We start from the raw sequence: 15,185 nt of genomic DNA, 5'->3' as shown, positions 1-15,185 counted from the left end.
TGAAGGACTGTTGGAGGGACAGGAGAGAGGAAGGAAGAAAGATGTCAGAGATGCCAAACACTTTTCTAACCTTTATATCTGAATATGGGGGAATCATAGGGACAGGGACTCAAAGGGGAGTTGCTGGATGAGGATAGGAGCAATCCAGGGCATGGTTGGGGGCATAGAGACACAGAAGAGTAATGCTAGACACAAGTGAGAGTATATGGTCTCAAAGAGACAATGCTGAACATGAGAGTGATATGGACAAAGAAACAACACTGGAAATGTGTGTAGGGGGTACATGGAAGCAGAGGGGCATGGGGACAACAGGAGCATCGAGGGAATATGCTACTCAACGGGGACGCATAAGGACAGGGACACAGTGGTGATGCTAGACACAGGGAGGGACAGAAATAGAGAGGAGTGATGCTGGCCACAGGGAAAGATGGGGACATAGAGATGGAAGAAATGTAAATTAAAAAGGAGACCCTGACAAGAGAATTTAAAATAAGACAGAGGAAAACAGAAACCAGCAACTGGAATCAACATAATTAGAAGAATAAAATGACCAGACAGCAAAGATAAATTCTAAAAAAAATTATATACAGTGATGCCTTGGAATCCGAACTTAATCCATTCTAGAACCCCGTTCGAGTTCCAAGACAATTTATCCCATTGAAAACAATAGAAACTGGATTAATCCATTCCTGGGTCCCATAAACTCAAATTTTAACAGTAAATACACTGGATTTTAAGGTAAAATATTAAATATTCCAAAGCAGAGTTCAGATTCTGGGGCACAAACATACATATTGTGACATTTCCGCTCCCTGAGACGGTCATGTCGGAGTGAAACCCAATACTAAATCCTTTGTCCGAGACCAGGGACTGACTGAGGATGATCAGGCAGGAGATCCTGAAAGCAGAGCTGCCTATCCTGAGCCATCTGAACCTGAGCAGGAGCCAGAATATAGGTTAGCTCCACGTCCCAGTAAAAAAACCAGCTCCCTTAAGAGGTTTAATCAGGCTCCCAGTTGTATTCTGCCCAGCAACCTAGGGGGGAGCCAAAGAGCAGGAAAGCTAGGAACACAGACACCTAGAACAGGGAGTGGCACAAACTCTCTTAAGCAGCTCTCCAAGGCAGTAAGGCAGGCTGCACATGAGGACCTGGCAGAGAAGGTTCTCCGGGCCAGGCAAAGGCCAGACCTCACACAGGAGCCTATGGAATGGGAGGATTCCATTGACCAAGAGTCAGCAGAGCAGTTGGGTGTTCCAGAAAACATGGACACGGCTGAATGGGTGCTGCCTGGAGCTGAGAACGTGGAAACCATGGATGTCAGCTTGGCAATCTCTCACTAAGGACTGGAGGTACTGGTTTCCATAAGGAGATAGTTATTGGGACTGTTTGTTTTGGTATAAAAGTTTTGGTTCTACTGAAAAACCAAGCTGAGAGCAGTGCTGCTGCAGCATTCAGCATTAATTACATTGCTGCACTCCAGGTGTGCAAAAGCCAGGGGAAACTGAAAGGAGTTTTCTTTTGGGCTTGTGGAGCAGTTTCCCTGTTTCCTGTTATACTCCAAGGGACTTTCAGAATTGGGGTAGGATCCCCGAAGATCTAAGGGTTGGGATTCTGCGGGAGCTTGTTAAAGCTATTGAATAAAGGGGAACCAGCAATTCTGTGGCCCAACAGTGAGAAGGACTGGAGAGTAGCTATTGCTGGAATGATAAGAGCCTGGTGAAGAAACAGGAGTATATGCTGAAAAGTCCAGGACTCAAGAATATTCTTGAGGACTTTTCCTTTTTGGGACTAGTTTTGTTTTTTCTTGCTGAGCGTGTGGTTCAGTGCTGGGTGAAGCCGCTTGAACCTTTATTGTGGACTTCTATGAACTTACCTAATATAAGAACTGCTATTCTTCCATTGAACTGTATTGGGAGCATAGAAACCTTTTTTTTTTTCTTTGGAGCAAAAGGAAGATAGTGCGCTAGTGCTTCCTTGTATGATTTTTGGTTTTCTATTTTTTTTGTTTTGTTTTGATGACAAATTAAACTTTGGACATTTTTGATTTGACTTGGCTCTCGCTGTGATTTATTGTAGCGAAGCCCAGAGTATTGGGACACCAGTGAGGTCTTCCACTTTGGGGGCCACGCCAGGGTCGTGCTGCCGCCTGTCGGTGGTCCTCCACAAGCTTCCAGAGACCCCGGCAGGTGACAATATACAATGTGCAGGACGTTCGGATTCCAAAGCAGAGTTCGGATTCTGAGGCACAAACATACGTATACAATGTGCAGGGCGTTCGAATTCTGGGGCAAAATTTACTACAAAAAAAAGTTTGGATTCCAAAGCGTTCGAGTTCTGGGGTGTTCGGATTCCGAGGTACCACTGTATTTTATGATTACTCTTATTACAAACTATAAACAACTTCAATATCAGATCATTCATAGGGCATATTGGACACCTTCCTGCATGTTGCATATTACATCAGAGCATAGGGGGCTGTGTTGGAGAAATTGTGGGCAACCAGGCTCTATAGAACACATGTGGTGGGATTGTCCTATTATACAGAATTTCTGGATATGAATTTTAGACTATATCCGCCATTGGACTGGAAAAGATTATAGGGAAAATAAAGGGATGTACAAACTGGGTATAGCATGCCAGCAGCTGGTAGGAGGGAAATTACCAATTAATGTGTCACAAATTGACAGCTAAGATGTGCATAGTGAGACCCTTGGTCCTACTTTGGAGGCTTGGTATCAAGTAATTGCAGAGCTTAAGTCCTTTGATAAGCTTATCCTAGATCTTCGGGATAAAGGGAATGAGCATGCACACATTTGGTCATCAATTTCTGTTTAGATTGTCCCACTTAAGTTATTTTGACAATTGAAATATAGAGAAAGGTTTGCCCATCAATTCTGCACCACATGGTAAAATGTTATGTAAAGGAATTAGAATTTCATGCTTCACTGAGGGGGGAAATTGGGGGTGGGAGGAGATGGAGTTGGGATGAGAAGGGATAGGAGGTGGGAGGGAACAAAGAGAGGTAGTTTTGGAAGATGTGGATGAATAGGCTCTCCACTATCCCCTATTCTTTTCAACATCTATATGTCCTCCCTAAAACTCCTCCACCTATCCCCCCTTGAAACAATTTACACTTATGCAGACGACATACTCGTCCTCCTCGAGACCGATTCGAACCTCACCGACCTGTCTAAGAACATATCCTCTTGTACAATGAACCTACAATCCTGGGCCCACACTGTGCAAATGAAATTGAATGAGTCCAAAACAAGTCTTCTTTGGCTCGGTCCAAAACTAGATCACCTACCCACCTCCATCCCACTACCCTCTGGCTCCTCTCTGCAGCTTGAATTCTCGAGCAAGGTCTTGGGCATCATCATTGATTCCACATTGTCCTTCAATGACCACCTCCAATCCTTGGTAAAAAAATGCTTTTTCAGCCTTCACATGCTGAGGAAAGTTATATCCTGCTTCCATCAAAAACATTTTATCCTCCTTGTCCAATCCATCATCCTCTCCAGATTGGACTATTGCAACTCTATCTACTTAAGCCTAACTAAGAAAAACCTCCACAGACTCCAACGGATTCAGAATGCCACGGCCAAGCTCATCTTCGCTAAAAGTAAATTTGACCATGTCTCCCCGCTCCTGGCCAAGCTCCACTGGCTTCCGATAATCGCCAGGGTCCACTATAAATGCGCCTGTTTAACTTTCAAAATCCTATATGGTATCCTCCCTCCCTTTATCCCTCTTTCTTGGAATTCCTCAAACCCTAATACCACCAGATCCTCCCACAAATTAAAACTATCCTTCCCCTCGCTAAAAGGCATTTCCCACACAGGAAAGCTAGGGACCTCCCTTTACTTCAAAATCACTGAGCTCTGGAACAACCTTACCTCCCCTCTTCAGAACTTGAGCTCTCTCCAAGTTTTCTGCAAACATCTGAAAACCTGGCTTTTCTCAAAAAATGTAAGTCTCCCTCCAACTTAGGAATCAAGGAAACTCTTATAACTTGGCATCCCAAGTCCTCTAAATTTTCTTCACACTTCTACCACTAACCCTCTGTTGTAGTTCCTTCCTATTTCTCCTACTGTAAACCGCATCGAGCTCTACGAACGTGGAGATGATGCGCTATACAAACCTAAGGATTAGATTAGATTATTTTGTACTTTATTGTTGTTACTCTAGATCAGGGGTGCCCACACTTTTTGGGTTTGCGAGCTACTTTTAAAATGACCAAGTCAAAATGATCTACCAACAATAAATTAAAAAAAAAAAAACACAAAGCACACTGTATGCAGAGAAAATGTTAATTATCATTTATATTCTGTTTTTTTCCAAAGAGATCAAGGCAGATGACTTTGCAATGTCACCTCAGTAACAACTTTACAAAAATAGACAAATATACCCCCTCCCTCTTTACTAAACTGTGATAGAAGTTTTTAGCGCAGGGAGCTGCATGAAATTCCCCTCACTGCTCACAACGCTCATAGGCTCCCTGCGCTAATAAACCTTATTGTGGTTTAGTAAAAGGGGACCATAGTGCAAAATATAGACGGCAGATATAAATTCTAAAAACAAACACATTTTGATCACTAAATTGAAAATAAAATCATTTTTCCTACCTTTGTTGTCTGGTGATTTCATAAGTCTCTGGTTGCACTTTCTTCTTCTGACTGTGTATCCAATATTTCTTCCCTTCTTTCAGCCTGCTGTATGCTTCCTCTCCTCTAAACCTCATTCCCTCACCCAACTTTTTTTTTCCTATCTTCCTGCCCCCCTCCCCTTTCTTTCTGTTTGTCTTTCTGTCTCCCTGCCCCCCTTTCCTTCTTTCTCTCTCCATGCCCCCTTTCTTTCTTTCTGTCTCCCTGTCCCCCCACCTGCCCCCTTTCTTTCTGTCTGTCTCCCTGTCCCTCCTCTTTCTTTATTTCTGTTCCCTTCTTTCTTTCTGTCTCCCTGCCCCCTTCTTTCTGTCTCCCTGCCTGCCCCATTTCAGTGCCGCCGCCATTGGGGAACAAGTCCCCAAGCCACTGCCACCCCAAGCTCTCCCTGCTTCGTGACGCAGAAGCGCCGGGCCGACCAGCCTTCCTTTCCCCGATGTCAATTCTGACGTCGGAGAGGAAGTTCCGGGCCAGCCAGGCAATGATCGGCTGACCCGGAACTTCTTCTCTGACATCAGAATTGACGTCGGGGAGAGGAAGGCTGGTTGGTCCGGAGCTTCTGCATCCTGTTTATGGCGTCGGGATGCAGATAGAATGCAAAGGCAACGCAAGTCTATCACGAAGCCTATTGCCTTCGTCTATCACGAAGCCTATTGCCTTCGTCTATCACGGAGTCTATTGCCTTCGTGATCTACTGGTCGATCATGATAGACCTTTTGGGCACCCTTGCTCTAGATGTACCCTGCCAGGCTTTGTATTTTTTTTATGTTTAAATATGTTTATTGAATTTACAAGAAAAGGAATACACAAGTCACATCTTTATCAACCCCCCCCCTTCCCCTCCCTCCCCCCAACACCCACCTTCCCAACTTCCTCCTACAATAGCAAGAATCCTCCAGCTGTCAATCCATTACGAGTTCAATAGGTTACTACGGGCTCTATGATTCAACGTTAACCAAAAGGGTTCCCAAACAGAACAAAATACTTGACCCCTGGGAGAGTCCAAAGAAGTTACAGACATACGCTCCAGCGATGCTTGTCGAATCATCAGAATTCGCCAGAATGGCAATGTTGGTGGATCTGATGTAATCCAATTATGCAGTATTGTTTTCTTTCCCATTAGGAAAGTCCGGGCCAAAAAGCCTCGAAATCCCTTCGGGGCTCCCCGGGGGGGCTTTGTATTTTAATTTAAATAAAATTTCTAATAATAAGCACAGTTAAAAAAAAAAAATTTGTATATATTGTGATTAGTAAATGCTAGTTTCTGAAATGTTGTTTCTACCATAGCTGGTATTAGGCATAGCTGTGGCCCAGGACAGAAATTTGAGGAGGGACCCCAAAGCTCAGTACAAGGCTATGCTTTCATCAGCTTCTCTGGTAGGGGGTCATGGGCAATTGTCCTAATTTCAACCCCTAACACCATCCCTGAATCTGCTATGTATATATTTTGTAAAGTATAGGAGGAAATTAATCTCTTTCTGTTTCTCTGATGTAGTACTACTACATTCAAAGTCTGGCTTCTTGGAGTTTGTGGTGTAGTGGTTAAAGCTACAGCCTCAGCACCCTGAAGTTGTGGGTTCAAATCCACGCCGTTCCTTTTAACCCTGGACAAGTCACTTAATCCCCCCATCGCCCCAGGTATATTAGATAGATTGTGAGCCCACCTGGACAGACAGGGAAAAATGCTTGTGTTCTGAGCTCTCCTGGGAGAACAGTATAGAAAATTGAATAAATAAAAATAAATACAGTGGTGCCTCGCATAACGGACGCCTCGCACAGCGAACGCTGCGCATAACGAACTTTTTGTCTTGCTCCCTATAACGAACTTCGTTTCACACAACGAAGTCGCCCGAGGGGCCCGGGGGGGGGGGCGGAACTACTCTCGCCGCTTCCTAATGTGAGCCGGGAACAGCAGCACCCTCCTGTCTGAATGCAGTGTTCCATCATCTCCCTCCACCTTACCTTAGATGCCGAGTTTTCCGGCTTTCTTTTTCAGCCAGCCACACATTTTCAAAGAGCAGCACATGCGCGCATGCTCTGTTGTTCAATCTTCTCCTCTGACGCAACCGGAAACCGGAAGTTGCAGGAGAGGAGAACATTGATCAACTTCAGCAGCTGCGCGTGCACAGCTTTTTGAAAGCGTGCGGCTGGGTGAAAAAGAAAGCTGGCAAACTCTGCATATAAGGTGAGGTGGAGGGAGGGAAATGTAGGGCTGCAGAACGAATTATTTTGTTTTACATGTATTCTTATGGGAAAACAGGGCTGCAGAACGAATTATTTTGTTTTACATGTATTCTTATGGGAAAACGCGTTTCACACAACGAACGTTTCACATAACAAACTTGCTCCTGGAACGGATTAAGTTCGTTGTGTGAGGCACCACTGTAAATAACATATTTCTGTTTCTAGTTTGTGGTCACCTAGGGGTTCTGTTACTAAAAGGTGCTAAGCCTTAATATGTGCTTAGCATATGAGAAAAATCTTTTTTTTTGTTGGGGGGGGGGGGAATATTCCAGTTTCCACATGCTAATCATGTTTTATTTTTTTAACATATTTTGGGGAGGGTGTCAACTAGCACTTTCACATTAGCATGCAATAACTGAACATATGAATAGCCATACTGGGTCAGACCAATGGTCCATCTAGCCCGGTATCTTGTTTTCACAGTGGGCAATCCAAGTCACAAGTATCTGGCAAAAACCCAAATAGTAGCAACATTCCATGCTACCGATCCCAGTACAAGTAGTGGCATCCCCCATCTGTCTTAATAGCAGACTATGGACTTTTCCAACAGGTACTTGTCCAAAACTTTTTTTTAACCCAATAATGTTAACCACTCTAACCACTTCCTCTGACAATGTGTTCCAGAGCTTAACTATTCTCTGAGTAAAAAAAATATTTCCTCCTATTGGTTTTAAAAGTATTTCCCTGTAACTTCATTGACTGTCCCCTAGACTTTGTAATTTTTGATGGAGTACAAAAATCGGTTCACTTGTACTCTAAACCACAGTTCTTCAACCGCCGGTGTGCGGACCGTTGCCGGTCCGTGCAGGGCTGGCGAGATCAAGTCGGCAGTTAAATTTCCTGCCGACTGCGGTTCCTCCCGACTGCGGTTCCTGCTGAATAATGTTTCTCCCAGCCTTAGGCGATCAAGATAGGCTGCCAATGTCGGGGCTTTCCCTCTGTGAGTCTCGCCTGTTCGGAAACAGGAAGTTGAAACAAAATAGGCGGGACTCAGAGAGTGAAGGTCCCGACGTCGGCAGCGTGTCTTGATCGCCACCCCTGCCGAGTTGCTGAAGAGGGCCACGGGGAAGTTGCGATTAGACCGGAGAGAGCTGCAGATTCAGTTACAGGTGGAGGGAGATGGTCAGCGTGTGTGAACAAGATCCTGGGGAGCCTTCACAGTGGCTGTCTCCCCTCCCACCAGCTCTCCAATTTGCCAGGGCAGTGATTTACTGGCAACTTCCTGCAGGCAAGTACCGAGAGCTGCTGGAAGGGGAGGAAGCTACTGTAGGAGGCTGGGAAGGTTACTGGACTTGAAGGGAGTTAGAAGGAGAGATGCTGCTGGGAGGGGAGGAGGGAAAGGTATGGGAAGAGAGTTAATGTTGGATAGAGGGAGGAGGGAAGGGAGAAGGAAAAAAGGAAGGAAACAGCTGGCAGGGAGATTACAGGAGGGGAAGGGGGTCAGGGTGGAATGGAGAGATCAGATGAGAGAAAGGGGAGAGAGAGGAATGAGAAAGTAGAGAGACATTGATGCTGGAAAGGGGGTCAGCAGAGAAATGAGAGAGGGATAAAGATGTAGGAGAGATAAAAATGAAGAAGGCAGTGAAGCTGGAATGAATGATGTAAAAAGGAGAGAGGAGGATGGACAAGGAAGAGGGGCATAGAAAGAAGTCAGATACATATGGAAGGGGGAGAGGGCAGACATTGGATGGAACGGGCAGATGCTGGAAGGAAAAGAGTGAAAAGAAGATGAAAGCAGAAACCAGAGACAACAAAAGGTAGAAAAAAATAATTTTATTTCTATTTTGTCATTAGAATATATCAGATTTGAATTATATATCCTGCTAGAGACATAACTGGGGACTGCAGTATTCTGTTAGCATAATATTTCTATGTAGCATTCTATAATAACATGGCTTGTTCAGTTTTCTTGATAGTAGAGGGGATATATGTGAAGGGGAGGGGAGACAGGGTTTTTGTTGGTCCGTGCTCTGTATATTTGTATTTATAAAATCACAATTGTTCAGAATATTGTTTCTTTTTATACTTTAATAAAATACGTTCAATATAAAATCATAATTGCGGCTTGTGCAGGTGGGATCAGATGGTTTGCAGGGACCGAGCTCGCGGAGATGGGGCGTAAACGGGGTTTTTAAATTTTAGTCCTAGTAGTTTCCCGGTCCACAAAATAATTCTTTTATTTCTGCTGGTCCACGGGTGTAAAAAGGTTGAAGAACACTGCTCTAAACAATTCAGGATTTTGTAGACTTCAATCATATCTCCCCTCAGTCGTCTCTTTTCCTAGCTGAAGAGCGCTAACCTCTTTAGTCTTTCCTAATTCTGCTATATTTTTGATATATGGTGACCAGAACTGAATGCAGTACTCAAGGTGAAGTTGCACCATGGAGCAGTAGAGAGGCACCATAGTATTCTCAGTCTTATTTACCATCTCTTTTCTAATAATTCCTAGCATGTGGTTTGATTTTTGGCTGCCACCGCACATTGGGCGGAAGGTTTTGGTGTATTGTCTAGTATCTGGATAATGGTCAGTGCTCCCATGATTTTTTTTTTTTTTTTTGCAAGTCCTAAATGCAAATGGAAAAATTAGTACAAGATCTGTAAAAAAAAGTATAAAGCCCTAATTACAGAGGTGGTAAATCTGGGCAAAGCACGCTAGAAAATCCCACATTAGGATGCCCTATGCCCAGATTTTACCACACTTAAGTAAAAGGCCCCCTTATTCTTATCTTTATCTTATCTTCTGTGTGGCATTCTGTAGAATGTTGGTTTGTTCAGTTTTCCTGATAGATGTATTGGTATTGTAGGGGTCCTTTTACTAAGGCGCGCTAGTTGTTTTAGTGCGCGCTAAATATTAGCTTGCGCTAAAACGGCTAATGCGCCTTAGTAAAAGGACCCCTTAGAGTCCACTGTAATATTTAAGATATTACCTTTTTGTAGGCAGGGTCTTTGTTTGGAAGAAAGTGCTGGTATGGTAAATTTGCCCTATGTCCTGATTATCTTTTTTCGTGGAGTTATACAGTATATTGCTTCACAATTTGCCTGATACTGTGAGGGTTCATATTGCTGTTACTAAGATTATACTAGAATTGGTAATTTCTTGACATAGTGAGTTATGTGTCGAAGCCGTCTGCGCACAGAATGCTAGGAATGATTAAGAAGGGGATCACGAACAGATCGGAAAAGGTTATCATGCCGGGCCATGGTACGCCCTCACCTGGAATACTGCGTCCAGCACTGGTCACCATACATGAAGAAAGACATGATGCCCTACTCGAAAAGGTCCAGAGAAGAGCGACTAAAATGGTTAAGGGGTTGGAGGAGTTGCCGTACAGTGAAAGATTAGAGAAGTTGGGCCTATTCTCCCTTGAAAAGAAGAGACTGAGAAGGGACATGATTGAAACATTTAAGATAATGAAGGGAATAGACTTAGTAGATAAAGACAGACTGTTAACACTCTCCAAGCTAGGGAGAATGAGAGGGCACTCTCTAAAGTTAAAAGGGGATAGATTCCGTACAAACATAAGGAAGTTCTTCTTCACCCAGAGAGTGGTAGAGAACTGGAATGCTCTTCCGGAGTCTGTTATAAGGGAAAACACCCTCCAGGGATTCAAGACAAGGTTGGACAAGTTCCTGCTGAACCAGAATGAACGCAGGTAGGGCTGGTCTCGGTTAGGATACTGGTCTTTGACCTGGGGGCCACCGCGTGAGCGGACTGCTTGGCGCGATGGACCACTGTTCTGACCCAGCAGCGGCAATTCTTATGTTCTTATGTTCTGCATCCTTGGATGAGGGAGGGCCAAGGAGTTCTATGAATGCATAATTTATTTGGCTTTAATACCATATGGGGGAAGCATTAGGATTCTGTGGCTCAACGGGGACTGAAGAGTACAATCTCTTGTACGTCCCCAGACTGCACGGCTATTCTTGCTGCAGTAATGTGGGATGGGATAGGGGCACTGCATGAAGTGGGGCAATTGGGGGCATGGGGGCATCAGGTAATAGGCTAGTGAGCACTGGAGTTGCCAACTTTTTTAAAAGAGAAAAACCTATCTGTTCCAGTGAAAAAATTTATTTCAGGCAACACTACTTGCCTGTTGTGGGAAAAGTAAAACTAGCCAATTAGGATATTACTGGTAAGCTGGAGGAGTCAAAAAGGCCTGAATTAGCACTATGTATGACTCAATATACTACCCAGGTACTAGGAAGGACGTAGAGAAAAAATAACATTATAAGGATATAATAATAATAACAGTTTATATACCGCAATACCGTGAAGTTCTATGCGGTTTACAAAAGATTAAAAAGGTACAGAATAGTTGGACTTAAGTGGGGAAGAAGAAGTGAGTAAGAGGTCAGGAGGACCGTTATTGAGGAGAGAGAGAGGAACGGGTCAGTTGTCTAGGTATTTCAGGAACATGTATGTTTTTAGGTGCTTCCTGAATTCCTTGTGGTATTTCAGGAACATGTATGTTTTTAGGTGCTTCCTGAATTCCTTGTAAGTAGTGGGCGAAAGCAATTGGTCTAGGTCTTTACCCCATACGACTGCTTGGTGTGAGAGAAGGTGTTCATGGTGTTTTTTCAGTTTGCAACCTCTAACTGGAGGGAAACGAAGATTGAATGTGTGCTTCTCTTGTGTCTATTAGTGGAAAAGGAGAAAAGGTCCGTTATGTATTTGGGGGCTAGTCCATAAAGTACTTTGAAACAGATGCAGGCGAATTTAAACTTTACGCGTGCTTCCATCGGCAACCAATGCAGCTGCCTGTAATAAGGTGTCATAGCAACATTTACATTTTTAACATAATATAAAAAGGTAAAATGAAAAAACCAATACAAATAAATAAGTACTTAGAGATGAGACATCTCTAAGTACTGGCTGAGCTGACTACGCAACAAAGCCCTGTTATAATTGGAGCAAAGTACTTTTGGGTACAGTATCCACATGAGCATTGCCAGACAAGCCAAACTTCAGCATGAAAAGGTAACTTTATAAATTAACAGATGGAAACTTGGCAAAGTCCCAAACAACTAGAGATAAGAAGCTACTCATAAATCACTAAAATACAGTGGCAGGGCAAGCCCATCATAAACACATAGGCAGAGAGAACTTAGGGGTAGAGGCATGCTAACGGAATTAGTGCACGATAAGGGGGAAATTCTATATAGGACACCCGTTTCTGCAGCCATCTAAGGAGCAGCTGAGAATCGTATACCGATGTCCTATACAGAATTGTGCCTGCCCTAAGGGAAAGATGCCTAACGCCGCATAACCACCCCGATTTTCTAACCGGTGCCCATGTCACAGAATTGCGTTACCACTGAGCTGATTGTGCCAAGGGAATTTCCCTGCTGCGATCAACCTAGCGGAAGCAATCCCCCCGACACTGTCTGCTGCAGGAGGGATGCTCAATTCCTCCTGCGGCCATCACCAAATCCCCATCTGACACTGTCCGCAACAGGACAGATGCACAGTTCCTCCTACCACTAATCCCAACCCACCCCCCTTTGAAGTTCCCCAGCAGGAGGGATACCCACTCCCTCTTGCCAGAGCCCCTGAAACAACCCCCCCCAGCTGCAATAGGCAGGACGGCTGCCCACTCCCTCCTGTTGCAGGACTTCCTGAACCCATGACCCCAAATCTATGAACCCCCAGACTCAACTCCCGCACCTTAAAAGCCCTTGTACCTTTTATAGTACCTTTTATAGTACAGCGGGCCAGAGGGATGCCTTCTCTCTCTGGCCGCCAGGCCCGCCTCTTCACAATGGCAGGCCTTCCCTTTCCCAGTGCATTCTGGGATGCACCAGGGAGGGACCTAAGACCCTGATTGGCCCAGGCGTCTAAGGCCCCTCCTATAGGAGGTGCCTTGGGCACCTGGGCCAACCAGAGTCTTAGGCCTCCTTTCTAGTGCACTGAGAGTGGCCTAAAAATCTGATTGGCCAGATGCCAAAAGCCAAGCCTATGGCTTTTGGTATCAGCCCAATCGGAGTTTTCTGCCCCTCCCCATGCATTCCAGGATGCATCGGGAAGCAGAACGCCCGCCATTGTGAAGAGACGGGCCTGGCAGCCGGAGGGAGTAGGCATCCCTCTGGCCCCCCATTCTACAAAAGGTATGGGGGGTTGCCAGGGTGGAGGTCTGGGGGCATAGATTGGAGGAGTCATGGGTTCGGGGGGGGGGGGGCCTGCTGGCAGAAGGGAGTGGACATCCCTCCTGCCTATCACAGTTGGAGGGGGTTGTTTCTGGTATTTTGGCAAGAGGAATTGGGCATCCTTTCTGCTGGCTGACTTGCGGTGGGGTTTGGGGGTTCCCTGCCGTGGGCACTCAGCTGATCATGACAGCGATCAGCTCAGTGGCTGCATCTATTTGAAATGTAGGCCAGCATTTTAATGGTCTACATTTCAGACGTCTGTCGTGGCTCTAGGGAGATGCCTAGGGCTGCCTGCCTCGGGTAGGTTTTCCTAAAAATGTGCATCCCAATTGACTGGTTAGACAGCGGTAGGACGTACGTCTCTTCTCTAAGCTGAAGAGCCCTAGCTGCTTTAGCTTTTCCTCATAGGGAAGTCATTCCAAACAGTTTATCATTTTCATCTCTCTTCTATGTACCTTTTCTAATTCCGCTACATCTATTTTGAGATACGACAATCAGATTCAAGTTGCGGCCGTACCAGGATACAAGGAAGGGCATTATAACATTTTCATCTTTGCTCTCCATTCCTTTCCTAATAATTCCTAACATTCTATTTGCTTTCTTAGCTACCACCGCACATTGAGCTGAGGGTTTCAACATATTCTCAACAATGACACCTAGATTCTTTTCCTGGGCAGTGACTCCTAGCATAGAACCCTGCATCACGTAGCTATAGTTCATTTTCCTCTTTCCCACATGCATTACTTTGCACTTGCTCACATTAAACGTCATCTGCATTGGTGGTCTAGTACTTAGTCAGGGAAGAATTTATCCCAAGTTGCTTCTGCCCCTGTCTCCACATTCAGAATGGTTTAGCTCTCACATTTACAGTAAATTTAATTTAAAAAGGTATTCATAGCTTGATTTCCTCCAGAATAAAAAGAGCAAAATGAGAGTTTATCTGTACAGAATGTATGAGTGATTACTTTGGTACTGGAAGTCTATTAGAATGGTGTCTGACCAAAGGATGACTCTAAGACATTCTTGTCCTCTGGAGTGCATCTGAGGTCTAAAACATCTCTTAATGAGAGATGGAGATAGTTGATGCTGTGGTTGGGTAGACTGGATGAACCATTTGGCCTTTATCTGCCATCATGTTTCTATGGATACCCAAACTATGCATCTCAGACTTGAATAATGAAGGGACTTCACTAATACCATTTTTTCAGACTCACAAGGACCAAACTGGCCATGATTAATATATCAGGGACACAAACAAGCAAGAAAGAGCAAGCAAATGAAAAAAGTGAAACAATTCAATTTCTTTGTCTCCTAAAATTTTGGGCTGACTTCTGAATGTTTTATCACTCATGTCTTTCACTGAAAAGAACTTCTATGGAAACTGATATACACTGTGTGCAATTCAGTGCTTTATTTTTAATACAAAATTGTCATCAGAGTGAAAGATTACTTTTAATATACTGATAAAAGCAATTCTTATTTTGGCATGCACCTCCATTTTGTGTTAGCTTAATTGATGGTGATGACTGATGAGCAAACGATGTCTTGACATTTTCAAGCATTCAGTGCTAAGCTGAGGAGTAGGAGGAGAGTTAACAGAAGCTTGTTAGTAACGTATTAGTAATAATCCACTTCCTCTTTTATTGCTATTTGCAAGGATGTAATTGTTAGATTTTTTTTTCTTCTTTGTTCCCGGGAGGCTGCTTAAGAGGCATGTGCTAGCTGAGGAGGCAACTGATACTGTTCACCTCTATGATGATTACTTGAATACGAAGGGGTGCTGAAAAATTCTCAGCCCAGCCAAGAAGAGAATGACGTGGATGTGGTTCAATCAATGATCTGAAACATTGTCAAAACATAGAATTTCGTTTCTGCAAATTGGCACATAATGAAATAACACTCCTTTCAGCTACGGTGGCAAAATGCTGCTCAGAATTTAGGAAGTTGGTTGGTTGGGCTGAAGACCTTTCAGCACCCCCTCGTAGTGGTCTACCAAGCCCAGATAACTAACTAACTAAAAAAAGACTGGTTTTCCATAGGAGAGCATTCTTTCCTTAAAGCACGCCTGGCATTCTGAAAAAAAAAAAAATGTTGATGCCTCGTTTGGCCAAAAGGAGGTTAAAATCACAGAACAA

General features: G+C 44.2%; 1 protein-coding gene across 14 annotated transcripts in view; it reads left to right on the top strand.

Moving 5' to 3' along the window:
• The window catches only part of RIMS1 (regulating synaptic membrane exocytosis 1), a 753,464-nt gene that overhangs the window by 152,707 nt on the left and 585,572 nt on the right, over nucleotides 1-15,185 (top strand). For 12 of the 14 annotated variants that reach the window (XM_033935991.1, XM_033935985.1, XM_033935984.1 and 9 more), the window contains exon 1: nucleotides 1,141-1,350. The exons of the other annotated variants lie outside the window; for them this stretch is intronic. In XM_033935991.1, coding sequence (XP_033791882.1) covers nucleotides 1,142-1,350 — 209 coding nt within the window. In that variant the 5' untranslated portion in view covers nucleotide 1,141. Of the gene's footprint in view, nucleotides 1-1,140; nucleotides 1,351-15,185 lie in introns of those variants that run through there. 14 annotated transcript variants of the gene reach the window in all.

This window comes from Geotrypetes seraphini, chromosome 3 (genome assembly GCF_902459505.1).
Source record: "Geotrypetes seraphini chromosome 3, aGeoSer1.1, whole genome shotgun sequence".
NCBI lineage: Eukaryota > Metazoa > Chordata > Amphibia > Gymnophiona > Dermophiidae > Geotrypetes > Geotrypetes seraphini.
This window is presented reverse-complemented; position numbering and strand designations above follow the sequence as displayed.